Raw genomic sequence first — 23,671 nt, forward strand, 5'->3', positions numbered from 1 at the left:
AACGGCGTGTTTTCTTTATGCTTTTAGAGTTGACTGAGGTATGGAGAGAATCAAGTGAGTCGTGCCTCGATAAACAATTGGGCTTTTAGGCGGAGAATGGTCATCCGAAGAATGCAAGACGGCGTTCCGGACAATAATGCTTGAATCCCGTGGTTCGAACCACGGATGACGCAGGCTTCAGAGGACAGGGCATGCTAAAATTGTTCTCTTGTCTCCTTTCCCCATCATTGTTGACAGACATGTGCCTCGTTTTCTATTAAGCCGCTGTACAAGCCAGAGGTGCTGAGCATACTTTTTATCGATATCCGGGGAAAAGGGAGGAAGGCAACCTGCAACGCAACGAGAACACCAGGCTGACGGCCGGCCGCTCAAACCTCCGCATGACATGTCACCCAATCAGGGACGGCCGGTCCACTTGAGTTCAGGGACAAGCAAGGAGGCAGGCGATTGAAAGCGGTGTCTATCGACGTCCAGTCTCGCGAAATCGACTCTCCTTGGGTTCGTTCGGACAGGAACTCAGTGCACTCGCTAGGAAAACATGCGACGTCCCCTGTGTCAAAATTCCCGGAGCTCGCCAGAGCTTCTCCCCGTTCCCCCTCACGGTTCACCACCCCTTAGAGTCCCCAGGATGTCACCGCTGTGAGTATGCCGGCCACGTATTCTTTTTCTTCTGTTACTACTATACCCCTTTCTCTTTCTGTCGCTGCCGCCTTCTGTACAGTTTATATCAAATTTGTATTACATTGGGTACGCCGCTCAAGAACACTCTATCCCCGCCCGCTCCTTGCTTCTTGCTGTGAACTGTTCTCTTCTGCTCGAGACGCCTCTGGTCTTGGGGACGGACTAAATACTGCCTGCCGCATTATCGTTCACCGCACCCACTTGCCTCTTTGCGACTGCGGATCACCGCCATCGTCGTCATGCTGTCCAGCCTGACAACCAAGATCGCACTGAGGAAGGTCGGGCTGAGTAGCAAGAGCTTCGACTTCAGCGGTGGGGGCTCGTCGGACACGAGGAAAAAGAGCAGCGGCTCGAGCAACGACGATTCCGCAGATGAGAACCTGAATGGCGGCGGCTGGCCGGCTTGGATGTCGATGAAGGCCCTGCCCATCACCGTAGCGCCGTGGTTCTCTCCACCGCCGCCTCCGGTGCCCGTGGCCGAGGTCCCGAAGATCGGCGATCTGGCCCCGCTGGACCGTGATAGGAAGCTCGAGTTCGGACGCGGCCGGCCCGTTCTCGTCGTCTTCCTCCGCTGCGTCGGCTGTGCTTGTATGTTCTCAGTCCTATAATGTCTACCCCCCACCCCCCAACCTCCAAGTGTATCGCTAGACCACGCCTCGCAACTTGCACGACTAACGGAATCCTTCCAAACAACAGTCGCTCAGAAGACCTTCCTCGCGCTACGAGCCTTGGCGAACAAGCACGCCGGCACGCTCACTTGCGTAGCTGTGTCGCACTCGTCGTCCACCGCCACGCAGAAGTGGATCGACATGTTGGGCGGCGCGTGGAACGTCCAGGTCGTCATCGACGAGGACCGCGCCGTCTACGCCGCCTGGGGCCTGGGGCTGGGGTCCGTGTGGTACGTCTTCAACCCGACGAGCCAGGTGCAGGGGTGGAAAGAAAAGGGGTGGCTCGGGGAGAAGGTTGCGGGAGCGATCCAGCGGACCGGGACGGGGGTCGGCGAAGGCGGTTCGTCGTCGAGCCCTACGCCCGTTCAGAGGCGAGGGACCGGGACCGGTGGTCAGAAGGGCGGTGCGTCACCGGCGGGCGGCGCTGCGGTAGGAGACGAGGTCGAGGGGCCTAGTACGGTCATGGGGAACAAATGGCAGACAGCGGGTGCGTTCGCCGTTGACGGGAGGGGAACGATCGTCTGGGGCGGGAAGGCGTTGAGGGCTGATGATCTGATGGACTTGGAAACTGGGGCCAAGATCCTGGGCATGTAGACTCTCGACTGGCGTCTGAGTGAGAGGAGGGGGGCCACACTTGGGTACAACCGTACATGGCGGGGAATGGTTTGGATGAGCTGGCGTCGGCAAAGTTTAGGTTGGTTGGCAGCGGGTCTGATGAATGGCATATCTAGAATGAAACCTCGGGCCAGGCATGACCGGCATATTGGCCTCCAAGGGTTGAGTCTTGGGAGTCGTTCCTGCTGAATATGTCACTGCGAGGGGACGACAGATGAGCCGCCCACAGTCGAATTGTAAAGGGCCTGACGAGCCGCCAACATCGACGGCCCCGTGAGCCATCTTTCCATGGGTGACCACGTGCCGAGCTCCATGTACTTACTTGTCTTTCTCGCTCACCCGCCCGAAAAGAGGTCCACGAAGGTGTAAGTAGAAAAAAGAAAGTGCGTTGCGTTTCCAATCGACACCAACGTGGAAGAGGGCGACGTGGAGACGCGCTGGCTTGGCGGTGCCAGGCGGGTGCAGTTGTTGGGTCTGTTCACCGGTCGGTGGCCGGCCGTTGGTACCGCACCGTTGGTACCGCACCGTTGGAGCGGCCTGCTGACCCGGGGACCCAACCAACCATCCATCACCCACCTTGCATCCTCCGGCGCGGCCCAGTTCCACTTGTCCGGGTGCCACGCGTCCTCCTACTTGTAGAGTTATTCTGCACATGTCCACGAATGGAACAAGGCAATGCGGAGCCGGGAGTTGGACGGCCGGTGGCTTTTTCCCTTTTTGTTTTTCCTTCTTCCTTCTTCATTTTTCCTTTTTCTCCTACCCCCTTGTTTTCGACTTTGGGCCCCCTGTTGGGATGTTGGAACCCCCTCCTGGGGTATGGCGTCTCCATGATACCAAGTGATACCGTCAGGGTCGGGGACTGGGGTTACTACCTGACGTTGCTCATCTCCTAGACCTAACGGCCGAATTCCGTGGTCTGGAGGGTGAGCCAGGGACATGTCGAAATCTAACAAGACAGGGAAGGCAACCAGGGCGACGAGCGAGAAATGTGACTGAGTGACACGTTTGCCCACCCTACGCAAGTCAAGGTGTACCTCACAGAAGACGCTGCAAACGCGATGTGTTGGATCGCTGCATCATCGAAACGCCAACGAATCCAGAGGTGTGTAGACTTGGATTTCGCCGCAGCGGAAGGGAGGGGGGGAACGGCTCTTCTGAACTAATACAAAAGAGGTCTGCCCGTTTTTGTTTAGATTTAAACGTCGGAATTGACCAACGCCAGCAGCCTATCAACACAGTATCCTAAAACAAACCGCATCGTTACGGCCCCCAAACCGGCGAGAAAACCAACAAAACGGGCGGGTAGGGGGCGTGGTTTTGGGGGAAGAGAGGGGATTTGGGGGGGTGTGAGGGGTGGCCGAACGACTGGGAGGGGGGAGACCGCGGAACCTCCCGCTCTGCAAGCAAGCCACAGGCCGTTTCCGCCGCCGCCGCGCCGCCCGAGATCCCCGTGTGCCCTGATCGCGCCGGGGCCAGTGTGTGCATGTATGCGTCCTTTTGGATCTCTCTCTTGCCGCCCGCCCGCCCCACCAAGGAAAAAGCACATTCGCCGCCCACGGTCCGTGTGCTACCACCGTCCTAGTCCAGTCCGAGCGGGTGAGCAACCAACGACGGAAAACCCACCTGGCGCTGCAACCACTTTGCTGATGATGGTTTTCGTTGCCCTTTTTGTTTTCTTCTTCTATTTCGGTTCATTTCCCCCTGGTTTGGTTTGGTTCTCTTGTCCCCTTTCCCCCTCCCACGCTAGAGAACCGTCCCGTTGGTCCGTCCCGTCCGTCCAGGCTACGGTGACAGCCATCGCTTCGAGTTTCAACCCAACTCTGTCCTTGCACGCCTATGCTGATGGCGTTCAACGCGACACCGAAGGTTCGAGACAGACTCAAGGTTCGGCCCACCCCAGCCTGTGAGCACGCAGCCAGCCAACCCTCCCACTCAACCACGTGTGGTTTTATCCGCCCATGGTCACTATCGGAAAACACGAGGTGAGCAGTTACAACAAGTAGAACTTGGGGGGACCAAAAAGCGTGTTTTTCATTAGGTGATTGCTCCTTCCCGAGCAAGTGCGCAAAAAATAACAAGAGAGAGAAGTGAAAAGAGAGGAGAAAGCAACCCCCCATCCCGTTCCGCCCCCTCACGCAATCCCATGCGATGATCTATTCCGAATCTTCCCAGCAAGCAAAACCCCTTCCTTGATGTTGTCAAGCTCCCTTTCATTCCCAGATCGAGAATCCATTACTGCCTAACGTCTTCCGGCATGTGTCCCAGACATCGAGAGATGTTAAAAGGCAAAACTCCTTCGACGCGACCTCCCAGTTCGGTGCCCCCCTCTTAGCAAGAAAGGAAATGTCCCCTCCAAAACATTCGAGACCATAAACACCCCGTAACCCAAGCCCCTGTTTTTTGTGATTTTATCGCCATGTGAAAAGAAAAGAGGAATCGAGTCGTTTGTGCTTGTGCCGACTCCCCGGATGTGCGTTTCCCAACCCCAACCAATGCGAGAGTCAAACCGGATGTTGGAATCCACGCCCACGCCAATTGTATGCTCGCAATTCGAATCATAGGTTGCCCTCCAACGCTTTTGGCACCTGAAACATATCATGCCCATCCCTGAAGGAACAACTGACCCCAAAGAACAGAAAGAGAAAAAGAGATTCGCCCTGCTCCTTGTTCACCGTCGCCAGAATGTCTCGAATCATCCGAAGCCAGTTCAAAACGCTGCGGCATCTCATCACATCCCGTGGTCAAGCCTCCAAAGCCACTGTTTCCCCCTCCGCGCCCTTTTTCCCTGACATGCAACTCTTTCTTTTCCTCCATAGGAATACTGTCGGACCCCGGGGCTGCAGAATGCGGCCCCTGCTGATGGTGGAAAAGACAACTCCTTAAAGATGCCGAAAGACACCGTGACTCCCGAATAACGCGTCGAGCCCTAGGTATATATCAAGTTTTTCGTGACCGAGGGAAAACCAATCGAGACCGAAATGAAAGCGAGAAACTACCCACGCACAACCGCCAGTTCATCAAATCCCTTGTTCATTCCGTAATTGCGCCGCTTACAAATTCGAAAGGGATGACGTGGAATCAGACATTGTGACCGTCTAGCCCCAAACGCTAGCAGGAGGCTGGCTCAGGCCCGAAGACTGAGGACCCCATACGCCGTTTCCGCGACCCCAGCCGCCGGGGGAGGCCAACGGGGTGGTCGATCTCTTCGAAGACGAAGTCGAAGCTCCGCTCGGGGTTCCTGTAGGTCGCGTGCCGATGGGAGCAACTGCTTGGGCAGGCTTGGACCCGGCCGGTAGCTCCTGTCGCGGCGGAGAGCCGCCGGGCGACGAGTTATTAGTGCGGGCCGCAGCCTGGCTCACGGCCGACTCGAACGCGCTCTTGTTGCTGTTGGACGCGTTGGGCTGGGGGCTCGCGGTGCTGCCACCACGAGAGCCCTGGTCACCCGGGGGACCGGCAATGGGACCGGGACCGACATCGGTCGCAGAGACGGGCGTGTGGGCGTCACTGTGAGGAGGCGGGCCACGAGTCGCGTCGTAGGTCAAGGGCGACTGTCCACGCAGGCTGGACGGACCGCTGTGGGTGGGGACGCCAGGGCGCACGACTCCGTTCTCATCAACGTAGCCTCCCTTCTCAGCAAACTGGCCCTCGCCGTACAAGGCGCTCCGCTGACGAGCGATCAGCTCACGAGTCTCCTCCTCGGACATGGCTTTGGCGCCGTAGGGAACCTCAGAAACGAGAGCTACGCACACGGTTGGTTAGCATGGCTTCCTTCGGAACCTCGAGGTACTACGGGGAAGGGGGGTGGGCGATGATCTGATCAGGATGACATCTTTCGACAGTAACATGACGGGGCAGCAGGATGCGCATGATGGTGAAACCCCTCGGCCTGAATTATCTATTTTTTCTGCATTGCTGGTTTCCCCCCTGGCATATGGAGTTTGTGTGTGCTATACAGAAGAGGGCGGCCTACTTCGTTGGTATTGCTGCTCAGTGTGCAGGTTTCGCAGCTCCCGCTCCCGTTGAGCGGCCATCCTTCTCTTGGCCTGCATCATCTGTTCCGCGTCGTTGGAGCCGCGGGAGGGCTGGTGGCGTTGGGAGGCGTAAAAGTTCTGGAGGTTCGAGTTGGGGTGGCCTCGGGCATCATCGAACTGGTTGATCGAGTGCGGTCGGGGACCAGGACCGGCTCCGGCTCCCATGCGTCCAGCTGCGCAAAACGAGTTAGTGCCGGTAAGGCTGCGGTGATGCCCGCCAGTTGCGAGCAGACTTACTGAAGTCGAGGGATTTTCTGGCGGGACCATGACCGGCGGGACCCATCTTAGGACCACCGGGGGTTGGGTACTCACGTCGACCGCCCATTCCGTACGACTTCCCGCCCTTGGCAAGATTATCGTATGCACGATCAACCTCTGTAGGCCTAGCAGTCAGTGTCCGTACCACATCTAAAAAATCCAAATCGTCAGCTAGGCCCTGCTGCGCGTGACGCATGCCAGACGCGTGTCCCCGAGGGAGAGAACGGAGCCAGGTTCCCGTCTGCCATGCGGCGAAGGATCAAAATAACCTACCCTCAAACTGGTAGAAGAATGCGAAGTCGTCCTGAGGCGTGGGGCCGCTGGCACCTGTTGGCGAGAACCTCGAGTCAATTCCGGCGTCCGGCTTTGCGATTTGGTGCTGCTGCGACAACTGGGCCGACTCACCAGCACGGGCAGGAGGCGCTTGGTGTTCCCAGTTGTTCTGGCCGGGATTGGACCACTGCGGGTTGTTCTCGTAGTAAGACATGGTGATGGAAAGCTGTGTTTGACGTTGTCGAGGTGGGAGGCTACGGGTGCTGTCCGAGGAATCGAGACGGGTAAGCCGCGGCTAGGTCGGAGAGAAGACGTCTGTGTCTGTGTCTTTGCGGGGACAAAAAAGAGTCGAGAGATTAGTCGACGTTTACTCTTCTCACGGCGACGTTTTCGGGACCAAAGGCGCGGTTCAGTAAGCCTTGGGGGTTGGGGGAGAGGGACGATGTCGCAAAGGGATGGGTTGAGAGACGGGCGCCGTGGTGTCAGGGGAGAGAGGCCAACGGGAGAGACAGGGAAAATAAAATTTTGGGTAATGGGCGGCGGCGCGGTTAAATGTCTCGCGGCCTTTTTTTGCGCAGGGGTTGCAGCGGGCTTGACAGGGAAACCACTCACCAAAAGGGAAAAGAGGGACGGGGGTGTTCACTTTCTCCAAGTCGTCGCGCAACCTCGAGGCAGGCAATGGGCGGCACCCTTTTTCTTCTTCGGTCGGTGCGGTTTGCAGTTTGCAGACGGAAACGAGAGAAAGGGGAGAAAGAAAAAAAGACCTCCGGGTCAGAGAGGCGAAGAAGGGCCTCTTTAGTGATACTCGAAAGGCAACTTGGTCAAAGGTGGCGGTGGTCGACGTGTGCGTTTTGTTTGGGTGGTGGGAATCCAGCCGGGTCGCAAGAGCATGCGATGGCAGAAACGAGACGACTGCGAACTAGCGGGCCGAGTCGGACGTCTATGCGGATACCTAGGCTACCTATGGGTGTTAGGACGCTGCGGCCGGGTTGAGTGAGCAATGCCTAACGTCGGATGTAGAGCTTCGGCGAATGGTTTATTGCGATGGTTGTCACTCGAGTCGAGTCGGAACCCGTGGCAAGGCGGCGGAGAAGCAGCGATCAGGGCAGGGCAGGGAGGAAGCCACAAAGAGAATGATGATGATGACTTTTGTTGTGTGTTTGGTTTGCTAGTACAACCGGTCCCGGGTGGCAGGAATTGAAAGAGGCGAAGAAGGTGGGAGAGCCCCGGAAGTGAGGTGGAGGGTCAGAAAAATGGGTGGGAGGAGAAATGGACGAGGGGTGGCAGCGGGCAGCCAACGCAGCGAAGCCAATCAGTCAGTGAGAGTGAGGTACAGGATAGGCACTGTACTCTGTACCTACGTGAGGTACCTAGGTAGGTACAGGTAGGTAAAGGCAATCGCTGTTAATGAAGGCTGGCTTGTGCTGTACGTACTGAGGTGTCTGCTGAGACCGGGTGGGGGAGGATGGTCCGGCAGCAATGGAAGTTCCCAGCCAAGGAAGAATGAAGTGGAGGAGGGGGAAGAAGGAGAATGCCAATGTGAGGTAAAGGTATCCGTTCTTCCCACCTGGGTAGTGAGTACGTACCTGCCTAGGCACCTAGGACCGGCAGGGGAAGGGGAGTGTTGAAGGAGTCAACTGGGAAGTCAAAGAGCATCAGCACCCATACCTACGTCTACGTTTCGATACACATCACTTGGGCAAGGCAAAGTCAAGTACCATCACAGCGTACCATGATGTTTCATTACAACTTGCCCACTTCGGGGTGTTGTACACGCAAGAAGACGAAGCGGTAAGGGCAGATGGAAGAGACAGAAGAGAAGGGAAACGGTGTGTGTGTGTGTGAGAAAGAGAGAGAGAGAGAGAGTGAGTTGTCAGGTCCATTACTGGACGGCAAAAAGCGGCCGGGGAGCGACTGGGTTGAACCAAAAACAAACTGCAGCTGCAACTGCGACTGCGACTGCGACTCGGAATCTGGGACCGCTCGGGAGGCAGGGACGACACTGGACTTCAACAAAAGGGACGCTAACGAGGCAAGGACGTGAACTCCAGCGCCGGGAAGCAGGAGCACGGGGTGGGGGTGCCCGAAATCGAGGCAGGTAAAGTCGAGTCGTGGCGAAGAGGAGACACAGATGCGGATACAAGAACCATCTCATCTTCGACAATCCACGCAACATGTGAGTAGATACTGCAAGGCTCCATTTCATACCTCGATCCGCGGAGAGGCAGCCTGTCGTGGAAGCTGCCGTGGCATACAGTCGCACCCCTCTATGCGTCCTCCCTTTCCCTCCACGTCCTGGAATTCCCCAAGTGTCTGGCGATTGGGTACTCACCAACACCCAACGCCGCACGGGGGAGTCCGCAGCACGAGCAAGGCGAGACGACATGAGACGAGACGCTGCAGACCTGGCACGCACCGGCCCTCTGACAGTCAACACGTTGCAGATGCTACGGGCACATATCCGCCATCTTGCCTGTGTAATAAGCACTCCCTCTCTCTCCGCGTCTTCGTCAATATTTAGACTGCACCCGCAACAGCAGCAGCAGCAGCAGCAGCAGCATATTGCAACCAAGTAACCAAACTGCAGACAAGGCGCAGGCGGAACTTGGAGGCCATATGAAGGCAAGGTAGGGACTAGGGGCACCCTGACAACTGTACTACATTATCTTGGTGGAGTGGAGGAGAGGGACGAACTCGAGACGCGGAGGGCGAGCCGAGTGAGCTTGTGGATGCGGTTTCTTTCGCGTGTCCTTCTCTCTGGCACATATACCTCCGTGCGGAATACTTTAAATGTTCGGGCATTTGCAAATACGTGCAGTTTAAAAGAGATGGTGGGGGATGATGGAAAAATAAGCTGTCTCGGGAATAATCTGGACGTGACATCGCTTGGGCAAAGATGCCATCAGTCGAAGACAATCTCTGCATGCTCCGCGATCCATCAGCAAACTTCTTGAGCGGATGTACTGCTTCTGCACATTGGACTGGGCGTCGAGTTAAATGTCGACAAACGGTCCACTCAATGTTGAGAAGCCCGAGGATGAAATTGGCAACTGAAAGAAGATGAAAAGAGAAACGAATCAGCATGCATCCTCCTTTCCCCCTCCTCTCCTTTTCTATTCTTTTCGGCATGCGTCATGCCTTGTTCTGTGCACCAGCGCCAGCCTTATCCTACCTAGTATTCAAACAAGAAAGCAGTGATTCCATCGCTGTAGGTTGTCGTCATTGGTTGAGGTTCGTGTGGGCAAACCATTGCCACGACAGAGGCAAACACGCCCCGACATCATCAGAATAAAAACACCGTACGCAGGACAAAAAAGATTGCGAGCTACGTACCCCACGGTCCCCTCCCCAATAAATCTCCATCCATGCGTTAGCGCCGTTTCGACTTCACTGTGTCGGTACCTCTCTGCTTCTTGGGTTCCTGTCCGCGCCGCTCTTCTTCCTAGGCATTTCACACACGTTGTCCCTTTCCTTCTCCTCTCGTTTTTACTTTACCTCTTTCTTGTTATCTCTCTTTTCATTTCCTCCCTTTGCTGCTAGCAGCGTCCACGTCATCGGGACACAAGCCAGCAGACTGAGGGAGACGATATCGGTCTCGCTCCGCTAGGTCGTCGGCGGGTGTACGGATACAACACTCGTCGTTACTGCACCTGTGCCTGCAACCAAGAGATAATCTCGACAGCCCGAAATAACGACTGGGCCGTTCGTGGACCAATGCGTGGGGAGCACCCCTGCTAACCACTTAAACATCCTGTGACCCACCTGCGCTAAGCAGGAAGAAGTACCCATGTGCCATGCTCTTTCCGCGATTGCCATTGCCATCGCCTTCTCGTGTGGGGTACGTACCTACTTAGGCACCGCGGCATCGTCCATTCTGCTTTTCGACAACTTGTCCTCTCGCCTTGGTGGGAAACACTTCTGGTTTCCAGAATGCGCACATCAGCCAGTAGCAGACAACACACAATCTTTCACTCTGTTCATCGTCCACACACCATCAGAAACCGCCAAATGCTTCCGGCTTGGCCAGCTCATTCCATCAATCCCGCTCACTCACTCGCACATGCCATGACTCTACTGCACCGAGCAAGACGAGTTGTTTCCCTTGTTTTGAGATGCGGCCCGCTTCATACCCGTGCAAGTGTATCGTACGTTTTGTTTCGTACCTACTTATTGTCTGTTTCGCTACTTTGGCTAGAAGAACAAACATGCAGCCAACATACAGCAAGCACCTTCGCCAATGCCGCATCTTTAGTGTATATCTGCATCTGCCTCCCTTCCCATTTCAAAGGGCAAACATTTTCCTCGAAGTCGGGGCCGAGACAACTCTCATCAATTAAACCCTGGCGTCAAGAGTGGATCGCAGATCTGCTCTTTGCACGTTCTAGCCGGGTTGCAGGCAATATTGCTCCGTTCATCTTCCGCGAGCCTGCAGAAATCCCCCTATTTCCTATTAGGGGTCATCAGCTATGTAAGTATCTATCTGTATGTGTGTACAGATACGTATACACGCACACGATGACACCTTCTCCGAGGCCCCGACGAAAGAGGCATCGATCGCGTCGGTAATTAGCCTCTGTGTCGCCGTCTCCTTGGACGCATCTAGCCCCAGCGGCTACTCGCAGCGTTGGGGCCAGTAGTTACGTCAGCTGAAGCTGCAACCCGCTTCTGAGGATGCCATTTGGTCGGTTGACGGCTCGTATGATCTTGTTCTCGGATCACTTCATCAATTCAGTTACTCTTTTCTATTCCTGAGTGCTGCCTTAGTCCCACTTGCTAAATAGGTACAGGCCTTGGACATGTGTCCAACCACTTTATCTCACCATCAAGTCTTCAGTAATAACTCACAAATAATCAGCATCAGCTCTCGACAAGGATGTCTTCCCCTCATTGACCGACAACCTTTACGGCCATCGCCACATATACACTGTACACGTCGCGATTCTGCCGTGGCGTACCTAAGTAGGTTGAGACGCCCGTTTCATTCACCTACACCAACTGCAACTGCAAACTGCACAGGTCGTGCAAGTACAGGAACTCGCGGACGGCGGGGTTTCGTCAGCAGCGGGACACAAGAACGACCCCACCTACAAGCTTCCTTCCCGGAATCTCTGTACATCGTACCTTGAAGTCGAGAAAAGAATGACAGAAATAGCCAATATTCAGTGGCTGATCTTTGATATTGATGGGAACGAGTTTGATCATTGCCCTGGCCGCTCGGCCGCTCGGCCACGCGCTCCACACGGCCAATCGCCAGTGTTCTGGAAGTGCGGACAGTTGTCGCCCCAAAGCCCTGGCAGCGGCCGCCGTATCTCACGTCGTTCGGACTCACTCCCCTCTTCAGGTTCGCGCTGCAGCCCCCCGGCCCTCAGGCAGTCGGCGTCCCGACCTTTGGGGGGGGGGGGGGGATTGCTTCGTGGCTTCCTCCCCCAATCTCGACATGATCCACAGCTCGTCCCCCCCTGATCCTGGGTCCCTCAAGCTTTTACGATTCAAGTCACTGGCACTGGCACCTGCGCCGCCAGACTGTCAATGAATCACCAAACCCGTGCGATGCGATCAGACCACTATCGCCGACACGAGATGGCCCATATCCGCGGAGTCTGCCCGTCTTTGGCCTCGCTCGGTTGCTCCAGAGCCCAGCACCAAACCGACCTTGACCATGGGTGATCTTGATTCGGACCAACGTTCCGAGAGCCAGTGGCTGATGACTGAAATAGAGAAAGACAGAGAGGCAGGGAAGGGACGGAATAGGTATCCGTACAGGTGATTGGGTACCAAGTGCGGTTTGGAGCCCCAGTGTCGAACAAGTCAGGCAGTCCAGCTGCATAGAAAGACTCTTGTGAAGTTGCCGACGCCATCTAATTGTATACCCAGAGACGCAGTCAATTGCCACCGTGCCGTCATATCTGCAGCCTCTGCAGCTCGCAGCAGGTCATCCCACGTCGACATCAGGTCGCAGACCGCGAGGATGTCTGCTGCTTGCTCAGCTCGCTGAACCGTGAAGCTATGTAAGAAGCCACATTGTGCTCGGCAAAATGCCGGTATCCAGGGGCGACATGACTGGATGATGGAAGCTTGCCGATGTCTCCTAGCGACCGACCGACCCGTCGGCTACTGGGGCCCTTCTTGGTGGGCGGAACGAGGCGTTGGTAGTTCTTGAAACTTCAATGGAACAGTTTCTAACTCTCTTCCTCCATCGCTTCGAGTTGGGAAGTGGGCACCTGGAAACATCCCTGAACCTGCTCCCTCGCAAGTTGCCAAGTTGCCAGCAACCTGTCCTGCACCTCTGTCTGGTACGACTTTTCCAAAGCCGAGAGAATTCGCCGGCAAGGAGAAGGGGCATTAGGGAGGCATGCAACGGCATCGTGTCCACCAGGGTAGACGACGCCCATCGTTGCAGCAATCAACGATGCATTTCCTTTCTACATCGCACCTCGAACAAAGCAGCTCGCCTCGGTGTCGTCATAGCTCGGTAGAAACCCCGATTGCAGTTCCTTGGCCAAGGGGGCGCCGTGTACTTTTCCCCTCTCGCAACTCTCGCCGAACCTTTGATTCTTCCTCACGGGAAACGAGGAGAGGCTCGCCATGCTGCTGGTTTTGGCCGGTACCGCTGCGGCAAGATGGCCGACGTGGGGAGTGGGGGCAGACTCGACCGGGGAGTCCTCGTACCGTGTCGGCTCTGGCCTCTCGCACAAGAGACCCTACTTTTTCGGGGGGGGCACCAGCGCCACAGGCGCCTTTCTCGACCATGTGCAGCTGGTCAGGAAGGGATGGGACCGTTCCAAGCCTACCACGCCAACCCCTAGCTCAGCTGGTCTACTCAGTGAGTTGGCGGGCGAGGGCATCGTCTTCTCGAAGGACCATTGTTCCGACAATGCCGAGCGAAGCTGTTGACGCCCAGCCGTGCCGTTCGCAACATGTTGCAACGCTGTCCAAGCATTCTCACGGGCACAGAAGCGGCCCAACCAGGGTTCCGGGGCCGACTTAAGCTGTGTCCTTCACACCAAACGTAACTGTTCCTCTCAGCTTCCACATCTGGTAACCTGAGCCAGTGCGCACATCTATCAGGCCCGCAAGGGTGGTGGCACGTCGGGTGCCGCAGGAGAGCGCGTATAACCCCGAGTTCGCGCCGTTACCATTTTGTGAGTTGTTCGCCATGGTCACGCCCTACGTTTTTCTGCCGTGATTAGTTGCAGGGCGGATTGCAATCCGGCTGACTTTCCAAATGGTCAATCATGATCACTGAGCCCACGGCGTCCGCTGCCACCGGACACCGGCAAAGAAACCTGCAAACTGAACGACAGTGCCTGAGCCTTGAGCCCAAAGATCATTAGAGCCAAGGGCAACGGCCTGACAAGGGAGTGATGACAAACACCAAGCCGAATCCGGGATGACATCCGGCGCAATGTTCCAACGGCCCATCACATCCCACTGTCGCTGACGAAATCCTGGTAACAGGCGGCCGGAACATGGATCATATCCCGCTTGGCTGCTCTTGGACTCGCCGCCCAGAGACAACTCCAACAAAGCACTAATGCTGCATGTCACCAATTGCGCACCGGTGCTAATCTTCTGAAAGCGCTGTGGTTCGGCGTTGTAGGACGCGACTCGTACGACACGTTGATCGAAATGACAGGGCGCGATCGTCAGCTTTCGGCTCGAGCTCTTGGGAGTCTGGACTTCGTCTGTCGGGGAAGCGCCTTCCCCGGTCAGGTCTTTGACGACGATGCTTCTTCGGCCTTGATGTACGGAAGGAACTCACCATCGTGCCGGGTGTCAGTTGGCCACTGGTTTGGATTGAGGTCCTCCAGAACCCGCCTGGCAGCGAGATATTGCCTTAGAACGACTTGAGCACGTCGGATGAATGGCTCGGGCTTCCTTCACGACGTCGCACCCAAGACCAGAGCATAAGTAAGATCTGCCCTCGTGCTCAACGAGCGTTCTTGGCCCGAATCCACCTCAAAACTAATGATCGTCAAGATTCCAGGCTTCATTGTCAAAGATGTAGCCGGTCTGCGGCTGGTGTCGGGTTGGCCAGCGCTGCCTTACCACACAGCACTGCCCCCGCAGCAAGAAGCAGCTCCCAAGGTTGCAGACCACGCATGCGCGCCCACATGCAGGCTCTCTCACCATAGTACTAGGGCATCACATTCGGATGGCCACTCAGAACGGACCGAGCATGGCACATGGCGTCCCTTCCAGCGCTTGCAGAGAGCCTGCGGGCCCGTTCAAGCTGGCACGAACGCACTTTGGCATCAGGATCCGATGGGGGAGGCGTTTTGCCCACCACCTCGGCCCAGCGTCCAAGGCCTTCCAAGAATGAATGCTGTCTGCGGAAAGTCAAAAGGCGGGGGGTGCGGCCAGCGCATCGCATCGCATCCATCTCCCGGTAGATGCACCCACTTTACTTTCCCTCTGTGTCTCGACATCGGATGAACCCGGTTGATGACATGCTCCCTGATCGAGATGGTTTAGGTATGACTGGGCAGTTCCCCGCGTCAACTCTCGCGAGCACTAGCCACATGCCAAGTTTACCTCTGTTGATTTTTATAAGTGTACGCGTTTGTGTGCCGCATGCATGATGCATGCAAGCGACTGCTTACGACCCTCATGAAGCCAGGCAGATGGACGGGCTGGGCATTGTTGGCGAACAAAACGAACCGTCTTGAACTTTCGGTCTGGAATCTGGACTCCTGGCTCCAGTCACGATTCTCTCTGCCGAACCAAGTTGGGCTGGGGCACCTCTTGTGCAACTGTGCCTATTACGTGAACCGAGGGCTCTCACTCAGCATTGCGTGTTGGCGGAATATCAAAAACATCACCGACCCGCGAGTGGCAAACCATATCGAGAGCCTCAACTATTTGGTGCCACAGCAGCGTCCAGTGACGTTGTACGGGCCCGCGGGGGCCGTCGCCTTTTCATTTCCGTCGTTCGACAATATGACAGGTTCGGGATGGCCTCGTCAGGCTCACTATAATCCAGTGTCGACCGCGTTCTCGACTCCGGCCTTCACGGTCTTGGTGTAGACACGTACCCTGGACCGGAGGCTCTCATACCCTTTCACAGCATTGCTAGAGCAAGATTGCGTCTTAAATACCCGAGGACCTTTGTTCCGATGGTTCGGCTTCCCGCCGAGACTTCTGGGGCCCCCTTTTCTTTTGCGGTAGACTTGTCGACTCTTTCTTCTCATGGGCCAGGCTCGAGGAAGTACCCGTTGGGATGGATCAACTCTTGGGAGATCTTGAATTGGTACTGGTAGGCGCGATAATACTTGGCAGATATCGTAAGGAAGAACCAGGGCCACCATGATAATACTAAGGGGCAGGCCGCAGACGGAGGGAGTACCCCTTTTCCATCAAGGGGTTTGCCAAGCCACGGAGCTATACGGCAAGTGAGGAGTATCGCCTGGCGAAGGCTCGAACAAGTATGCGCAGTAGTGTTCGTTCTTATAATTAATGGGAGGATTGGTCTCGAGTTGGAGATCGCTCGCTTGATCTTCTTCCTCCTTCTGATTTTCTGACGAGAACACCGTGGGGGCAGGAAATACGATCTTTGGAGGGCTCCTTGGGCCCTTCACACTCAGCTGGGCAAGGTTCCAACGGTAGTGGGAAAGGGGTAGCGGCAGTCACTTGCCGGCCTCTTGTTGGCCTCCAGGGAGAGGAAGTAACGCGGCGTTCGTTTTCGGTTCGGTACGGCCCATCCATGCACGGTGTTTCGAAACAAGTTGGAGCTGCCCAGAGACTGCGATGAGACGACCGAGGGCTCTTGTCGAGGGATCCACGCTCCCATGGCACGGGGAGGATTGCGTACCCTTCCCTGTGACAGTCAACGCTATGGATTGAAGTGGTTTAATCACCTGGCTAGACACGCCCCTATTAGACGTTCCTGTTAGACGTCTCTGGACTCCTCCTTGTAACATCTTTGCTGTTTACAAGACGCCGCTAGGTGGTCGGGGATCAATTACGGGGTAGGCTTCAGGGGACAGGCGGCGGCAAACCTCAACGTGTAACAGTCACCGCCGGGTGCTGGTCTTCAGTCGTTCTCATAATGCTTTCTCTGGGTTTAGAATGTTGACTGTAGGGATAACCTCCAACCCCCCACCCGATTGGCCCTCAGCGAGCTTGACCCCATGGTGCCAGCAAAAGTTGCAGCAGTCTCCGTGGTAGTGTGATGACCATCCGTTCCCAATCGGGTAGACTCACCTCTGGAAACAACCCGACCGTCGTCTCATGATGGAAGGTGGAAGGTGGATGGTGGAAGATGTGCCCCCTGAGAGGTCATTAGGTAGGCTGTACCGTCGTCGCTTTGAATGGCCGAGTTTCGATGACCAAACAAACAAGTGGGAGCAGAGGCCAGAAAGATCCCTCATCGTAGGGAAACGTGTCCGCCATGTCATATCGGCATATACATCATCGGGTACCTGCTTCTCGCTTATCATTTGTCCAGGGAGTCCTTCACCTTACTTTACGTTTCCATACGCACGTGACAGCAGGAGATCAGATCACAAATCAAATGCCATGAACATTGACCGTCACTATACGCAATAAGAGATCGACAAGGAGCAAAGAAGAGGAAACATGATGAGTGAACAATAGAATGAGATAAACAAGGAGCGCAAAGAGGAATGGAAGAAAGATGTAAAAAAAAAGTGTACCGACGACGGGACTTGCACCCGCAACCTTTGGCTGAGCTCCGGATAGGAGGCCAATAAGCTACTATTGCTCCACGCCGGCTGCTGTACCGCTAGACCATCCGATCTTGGACTCTTTGTTGTTGGGGAAGGGAGACGGTTGACTGCGTTATGACAGGAAGGAAAGGGAAGGTGTGAAGTGAGTCTGAGTCTGGCAGGTGGTGTGTCAAGGCAGGCACGCAAAGATTCCGTTTGTATTCATGGTGCTCAACCAGGCGAGAGGGGCCAGGCTTTCAGGGGGCAGGGAGGCTTTGTCTTTACCCAGTGATAATGCCATGTTGACCTTCCCCTTTGCCTATCTAGGCAGGGCTGGATCAAAAGGTCAAGGTAGACAAACAGATTTCACAGATGACATGATTTTTTTATGCCTACTTGGAGGAGCAGCAGCCCCCCCAAACTGATTCTGTCTCCTGTATCTCACCTTGACATGCTCGGTTGAAAGCATACAGAGACTGGCCTATAATGCAGCTACCAACCAGAACGATCATCTGGCACTGACTTCTTAGAGCTCGAAAATGACTTGGTCCTCGGCTGTCCCGTGCCTGGATAGGAGACAGCTTGGGGCCAACATCAGAGGAAAAGACGACAGTGGCTCCATGGCCCAGTTCGACGAGCCTCTGGAACACAAGATAACAGCGGCGAGTGCAACGATAGCACGTCGACTAGAGCGATCCAGACGCTGAAGTCGCAATACGCTCCCCAACCCGAGGGGCTCCTATTAATGTCTGGCTGAACGCACCGCTGAAAAGTACAAGAGCAAGGTCTCGACTAGGTGACGAGACGCGCATTTAGACATAACCAGCTCGGCATAACATACGTAATCACTCATAGCATCACTTCAGCTCTTGAACAACAAACAACATGTACAATTCCCGAAGTATAATACATCTAACCTGTACCGGACTCCTGAATGATGCATTATCTCCCACCATGTACATCTACAAAATACAACATATCAATACGAGAAAAACCACGACAAGATGCTTCGCGACCGACCCCTACTTTTATGTCAAGAACACGAGCCTTATGCGGCCTTCTTCTCGGCGGGTACCTTCTTCTTCAACGAGCCGGGTGGTGTCTTAAGACCTGCAAACACAGCCGCGGCCACGACCGCTATCCCTGTGGCGCCCATGGTGTACGCGACCTCGCGACCGGCCCACCAGTAGACGCTCGTGAAGAGGATGGGTCCCAGCCCGCGACCAAGCTGGCCCCAGCCGCGGAGGATACCAAGCTTGCCGCCGCGCTCGCCCTCGGCGGCCTCGAAGCTACTAAGAGCGTTCAGGCCAGTAACGACCGTCGCCGAGGTGATGGCCAGGCATGTCGCCGCGACGTACAGCCCCGAGGTGGTCGTGATGCGGCCCAGCAGGACGAAGGACACGAGACACGCCACGACGCCCACGCGCACGGAGAGCAGGGGCGGCAAGCGGCGTGTGACGCCGCCCTGCAGGATCGAGGCGACGAGGCCGACAAAGCCAAGGAGACGGCCGTTTTTGGAGGAGCCGAAGGCGAAGAGCTCGTAGGTCATGAAGGACAGCGAGGACTCCATACCGGAGAAGAAGAGCAGAAAGACGAAGTGAACGGCATTGAGGAGGAAGTGAGAGTTTGTGCGCAGCAGCGGGCTCGGAGCAGTAGTCGTCTTCGTCGTTTTGGTATCCTTCTCGCCCTTGGTCGCAACGGCGCGGCCCTTGCCCGTCAGGGCGGGGAGGGTCTCGGGGAGGCAAAAGTACAGGTAAATCGTCTCGGTCAGGATGAGGAACAGGCTGAAGCCGGCGGCGGTAGCGAAAGGGTTCTCCTTGACAGTGGTGATGGTGCTCAGCCAGGCGCCCAAGCCGGGGCCGAAGGTGAAGGCGATGGAGAAGCAGGCGCCGATGAGGGCCATTGTCGAGCCTCTGCTCTGCTCGTCCGAGATGTCGGTCGCCATGGCGGTCGCGAGCTGGACGTTGCCTTCGGACAGGCCACCGACGACGCGTGAGGCCACAAAGGTGCGGAAGTCGACGGCGACGACCCACAGGAGCACGGAGAGGATGTTGCCGCACATGGAGGCTAACAGGGCGGTACGGCGGCCGTGACGGTCAGAGAGGCGACCGATGAGCGGGGAAGCGACGGCCTGCAGCAGGCTGAAGAGGGACCCGAGGGCGCCGCCGAGGAGGACGATGTCGTAGCGCGAGTCAATGGGTCGAGCGAAGGCAGCCTTGTAGCGGTTCAGGCCCGAGAGAACAGACTGGAGGAGGGTCGTAGGGGCGTTGGCGTCGGCGATAGCGGGACCGACTTCACGATCGCGGTAGAACTCGAGGAGCTTCGGAAAGAGAGGGAGGATGAAGGTGAAGGATATCTGGTGAGGGTGCAAGTGTCAGTATTATGACCGCGAGGCCCGGAGGGGATTGAATTACCAAGTCGAGAAGGAGAGAGATAGTGACGACTCTGAGAACGCGTTTGCGCGTTGAGGGGTCGACTGCGGCCGAGGGCGACGAGGCCGTCGCTGCTGTCACTGCTGCCATGGTTGCGGGCCTGCACTGGGGTATCGGATATGTTTGACAAGAGAAGAAAGGTCTGTTTCGTGAGGAAAGTCGAGGTCGAGATCCCGGAGTGAGGAAGCGCAGATAGGTTTCAATGTGTACAAGAAGAGGCTGCGAGAATGAGCGTGGGAAAGGGAAAGGGAAAGAGACGTGGAGAATAAGAATAGGGGAGGTCTACAAAGCGGAAGACCACGACAGCATCGAAAAAAGAGAAGATGTGATCGGTAACCCAAACGCGTGGGGGAGAAAAGGGCTTAAACAAGAAGAGGTGAAGTGCCTTGACAAGTGACGAAAAGAGACAAAAGACGAAAGAAAGGTAAGACACTGGCGGGGGAGAACAAAACGAAAACGAGCAACGTGGAACTGTCCAAGCTCCTCCCCGTCATCGCGTCGCCTCTTGCAGAAACATGCTCTCTTCTGCTGCTGCTGCCGCCGCCCCCCTTGTCCCCTGAATCGTAATCCAGTCGGTCCAGTCCGATGTTTCAGGGTCAGGGGCTTTGCGCCGAGGATGGGGGGGGAGGGGGGTGCCCCACTGTACCGCGCGCAAGCCCGCTGCTGGTGTCACTGGCAAGCCAACTTAGGCGACTACTGAACTACTGGGAAAGAGAGGGGACACTAGCATCGGACGGCACCCAACGCCGGCAGAGCGCCTCAAATACCTGTACGCGGGACTGGGCCTCTGGGACCCGGGGGGGGGGGGGGGGGGGGCTGTTACCTTGCCCCCCTCCCCGGCGAGTTGTCAGCAGCTGCCTTTCGGCTGCTTTTTTATTGGACGAGATACTTTCAGTAAACCGAGCCGTGCTTCAATATTCCATGATAAGTCCCGAACTTTGCGTCTACCTTTCCCCACCCTTCTTGCTATTGCAGGCATGACCTCATGACTTAATGGCATCTGACGATGTACGTTGGTTGCTTTTGGAATCATAATATAAGCCTGTATGTTGTTGTGTGTTGCTATATAATGCGAGATGTTGACTCAAAAATCGCCAAGGCTGGGTTCTACGATTCAACAAACGCAATCACCTGGCGCCTTTACTACTGCAAGTGCTTGGCCTCGCCTTTGCTGGTCTTCGTGCCCAGCACAGCCCAACCTAAGCATCAAACAGTCAGGCAGCTATTCAGATACCTACCCTAGGTACATGGCACCAGCTTTGTCGCGCTCAAGAATGCTGTTGGCAATCTCGGGCTTATTTTATACGGATTTGACTCCTTATAGTCGTCCTGCTTGTGTATATGGCATGTCTATGTCCTTCTCCTTTCTAGGCATGTAATAAAACACGCGCTTTTAGGCACACTAGGCTTTAATCACTGGTTTATGGCACAATGACTGTGCGGGGCAGGAGGAAGAGTCGCATGAGTCTGCTACACACCACTCTCTCGCATCGTCATTTCAATAACTCTCTACCAAGACAAGACTTCAATCCGTCTGCTGAAGTTTATGATCTGAAGTGCACAGCCAGACATCTGGACAGCCGCGAGGGCTATGTCCGGCATCAGGTTGTTCCGGGCCCATGTGGTTTTGCGACGTTACTGAATCGACTCCCGTATCCGTCTCTCGACACTGTAACCTGGTCGGATTCGGCCCCCTCTAGATAAACAGCTCCAGAGTGCTCATACAATGAAGAAGGCTTCATATCCTGATCCCCAACTGCACTACTCCAAAGAGCACTGCCTCTCAGCGTCTTCTGAAGCCCCGCGATATTCTCTTCCACGGTACCGTTGTTGTCGACCTGGAAGTTTGTAAGTCTCACTTACAAGGGTTGCAACCCACAAGCACAGAGGGCAAGCAGTAGGACTTACGTCAACTAGTAGACCTGCTTGCCGGTAGTATCGTTCCACAGGCAGTCCCTCCTCTAGGTATTCGGCAAATCGCCTCGTGAACTTCTCTGCACTGTCGTTGCGATCGCGACCTCGCGCGAGATACCTCGCCTCTGCATTCTCTCTCGTCACGTTGAGCAACAGGACGACATCGGGCTTCGGATCGCCCTCCTACTGGAGTCAACCGGCTGTAGTCTACAGGTTCCCATACCCCGCATCAACATACCAAAGGAAGCTTTTCCTGGAAGGGCCACTTTGCCCACGAGTTGAGCTGCTCCTCACACCTTGGAAAGCCGTCGATCAATATTCCCTTTAGGTTGTCCTGCCGCATTGCATTCTCGATCGCAAGGCCCAGGAGGGGGTTCAGTTCTGCAGACGTGAGAAACCCTTGGTGGTCGAGCTTCTCCTGGATCCGAGCCGCAAGAGACGTTTCACGGTTTGCTTCCATCCACGCACGCAGGTTATCTCCTACAGAGAAATGCAAGAGATTGTGATTGCGCGCAAGAAAGGTGCATATCGTCCCCTTGCCTGAACCAGGGGCTCCTATCAAGATAGTGAGCAGGCTTCTATTTCCCCGAAACATAAGGACGAACCGAGGACGAAGATCACGGCAAATTTTTGCCTTTTTGGAGAAGAACGGGTGTTCATAGCAACTACTCCTGTGCCCGGTCTGATGTTGGCACAACTATGTCCGGTTAACACAGCCCGCAGGGAACGTTGTGATGAAGAGTGTCCATTGTGATGTTTGCACGCAGTGTGGGCTGATCATGTAAACTCGCTACCCCTCTCCTGCCACTTGGTGGTACCTGTAATATTGATTGACTTCTGCCCCCCAGGGTCAGCTGACTTTTAGACAATGGTGCAGATGTCATTCTTTTAGGTTTGCCCCTCGATAACACTTTTGCAGGAACGTATAAATGAACCTACCTCAAACGATTCGCAACCAACAAACAGCATTGAATCACCAGTCTAGCTTCCTCCCGTGAGAGGCTGCCTAACCAGGATGGGAATCCTAACATCCTTCGTCCAGATGGCGTTGGCGCTATTCTCAACGATACCATATTTTATATGGATCATAGCGGTTCTGGGGGTCGCAGCAGCCTTTCTCTTCCGCCGCGGCGCCGAAAAACATCATATCCGCTCCCCGGAAGCGGGGACCACCGAGAAGTCAACGCCGCCGCAGGTGGCCGACGACCCAGACGCGCCCGTCTCCGTAAACTACTTCCCGTCCCGCGAATGCAACTACGCCTGCGGGTTCTGCTTCCACACCAACACCTCGGGCTACATCCTCCCCTTGGACGACGCCAAGCGCGGCCTGCGCCTCCTCAAGGAGGCCGGCATGCGCAAGCTCAACATCGCCGGCGGAGAGCCGTTCTTGCACCCCAAGTTCCTTGGTGATCTGCTGCGGTATTGCAAAGAAGTCCTGGACCTGGAGAGTGTCAGCATCGTCAGCAACGGGAGCAAGATCCAGGAGAAGTTCCTCCGCGAGCACGGCCGGCACCTGGACATCCTGGCCATCTCGTGCGACTCATTTGTTCGGGAGACGAACCGGGCGATCGGGCGCGGGGAGAACGGCCAGGCTGACGGGGACCACGTGGCGCAGGTGTTTCGCATCGCCGAGTGGTGCAGAGAATACGGCATCATGTTCAAGCTCAACACCGTCGTCAACATTCACAACTGGGACGAGGACATGACGGCGCAGATTGCGGAGCTGGCCCCGTTCCGCTGGAAGGTTTTCCAGTGCTTGATCGTCGAGGGAGAGAATGAGGACGAGACCCGCGTGCGGGACGCTAGGAGATTCCTTATCTCCGAGGAGCAGTGGAAGACGTTCTGCGACAGGCATAAACATCTGCCGTGCTATGTGCCAGAAGACAACCAGACCATGGCCGGCAGCTATCTGCTCTTGGACGAGCGTTTGCGCTTCCTCGACAAGGGTGATGGGCCGATGAAGAAGAGCGATTCCCTGCTCGATGTTGGGGTGAAAAAGGCCATGCAGCAAGTTGCGTGGGACAAGGGAGCCTTTGACAAGAGAGGAGGGGTTTATGAGTGGCGGAAACCACAGAATGTTGGCGACAACGGGGGCTGTAGCGGTGGTAATAAGAAGGAGCTGGAGTGGTAGG

The 23,671-nt window shown here is 55.9% G+C and overlaps 7 protein-coding genes across 7 annotated transcripts; 4 read left to right on the plus strand and 3 right to left on the minus strand.

The window, feature by feature from the left end:
• Nucleotides 1-920: 920 nt before the first annotated feature.
• Nucleotides 921-1,943, plus strand: CH63R_07363 (uncharacterized protein; the record flags this gene model as incomplete). The annotated part of the gene is made up of 2 exons (XM_018302338.1): nt 921-1,269; nt 1,378-1,943. The coding sequence occupies 2 exons, from the start codon at nt 921-923 to the stop codon at nt 1,941-1,943; spliced, it is 915 nt and encodes a 304-aa protein (XP_018157116.1).
• Nucleotides 1,944-5,059: 3,116 nt separating this feature from the next.
• On the minus strand, nt 5,060-6,740 carry CH63R_07364 (uncharacterized protein; the record flags this gene model as incomplete). Its single annotated transcript, XM_018302339.1, has 4 exons — nt 5,060-5,703; nt 5,935-6,168; nt 6,233-6,370; nt 6,527-6,740. The coding sequence occupies 4 exons, from the start codon at nt 6,738-6,740 to the stop codon at nt 5,060-5,062; spliced, it is 1,230 nt and encodes a 409-aa protein (XP_018157117.1).
• Nucleotides 6,741-11,322: 4,582 nt separating this feature from the next.
• Nucleotides 11,323-12,193, plus strand: CH63R_07365 (uncharacterized protein; the record flags this gene model as incomplete). Its single annotated transcript, XM_018302340.1, is given in 3 exon segments — nt 11,323-11,485; nt 11,496-11,831; nt 12,006-12,193. The coding sequence occupies 3 exon segments, from the start codon at nt 11,323-11,325 to the stop codon at nt 12,191-12,193; spliced, it is 687 nt and encodes a 228-aa protein (XP_018157118.1).
• A 918-nt stretch (nt 12,194-13,111) lies between these two features.
• On the plus strand, nt 13,112-13,420 carry CH63R_07366 (uncharacterized protein; the record flags this gene model as incomplete). Its single annotated transcript, XM_018302341.1, has 1 exon — nt 13,112-13,420. One exon carries the CDS (start codon nt 13,112-13,114, stop codon nt 13,418-13,420), a length of 309 nt encoding a protein of 102 aa, XP_018157119.1.
• Nucleotides 13,421-18,241: 4,821 nt separating this feature from the next.
• Nucleotides 18,242-19,715, minus strand: CH63R_07367 (major facilitator superfamily transporter; the record flags this gene model as incomplete). Its single annotated transcript, XM_018302342.1, has 2 exons — nt 18,242-19,549; nt 19,608-19,715. 2 exons carry the CDS (start codon nt 19,713-19,715, stop codon nt 18,242-18,244), a joined length of 1,416 nt encoding a protein of 471 aa, XP_018157120.1.
• A 1,511-nt stretch (nt 19,716-21,226) lies between these two features.
• Nucleotides 21,227-22,199, minus strand: CH63R_07368 (Adenylate kinase; the record flags this gene model as incomplete). Its single annotated transcript, XM_018302343.1, has 4 exons — nt 21,227-21,463; nt 21,534-21,722; nt 21,778-22,094; nt 22,145-22,199. 4 exons carry the CDS (start codon nt 22,197-22,199, stop codon nt 21,227-21,229), a joined length of 798 nt encoding a protein of 265 aa, XP_018157121.1.
• Nucleotides 22,200-22,554: 355 nt separating this feature from the next.
• Nucleotides 22,555-23,670, plus strand: CH63R_07369 (Radical s-adenosyl methionine domain-containing protein 2; the record flags this gene model as incomplete). Its single annotated transcript, XM_018302344.1, has 1 exon — nt 22,555-23,670. One exon carries the CDS (start codon nt 22,555-22,557, stop codon nt 23,668-23,670), a length of 1,116 nt encoding a protein of 371 aa, XP_018157122.1.
• Nucleotide 23,671: the final 1 nt, after the last annotated feature.

The sequence above is a fragment of the Colletotrichum higginsianum genome, chromosome 5 (genome assembly GCF_001672515.1).
Source record: "Colletotrichum higginsianum IMI 349063 chromosome 5, whole genome shotgun sequence".
Classification (NCBI taxonomy): domain Eukaryota; kingdom Fungi; phylum Ascomycota; class Sordariomycetes; order Glomerellales; family Glomerellaceae; genus Colletotrichum; species Colletotrichum higginsianum.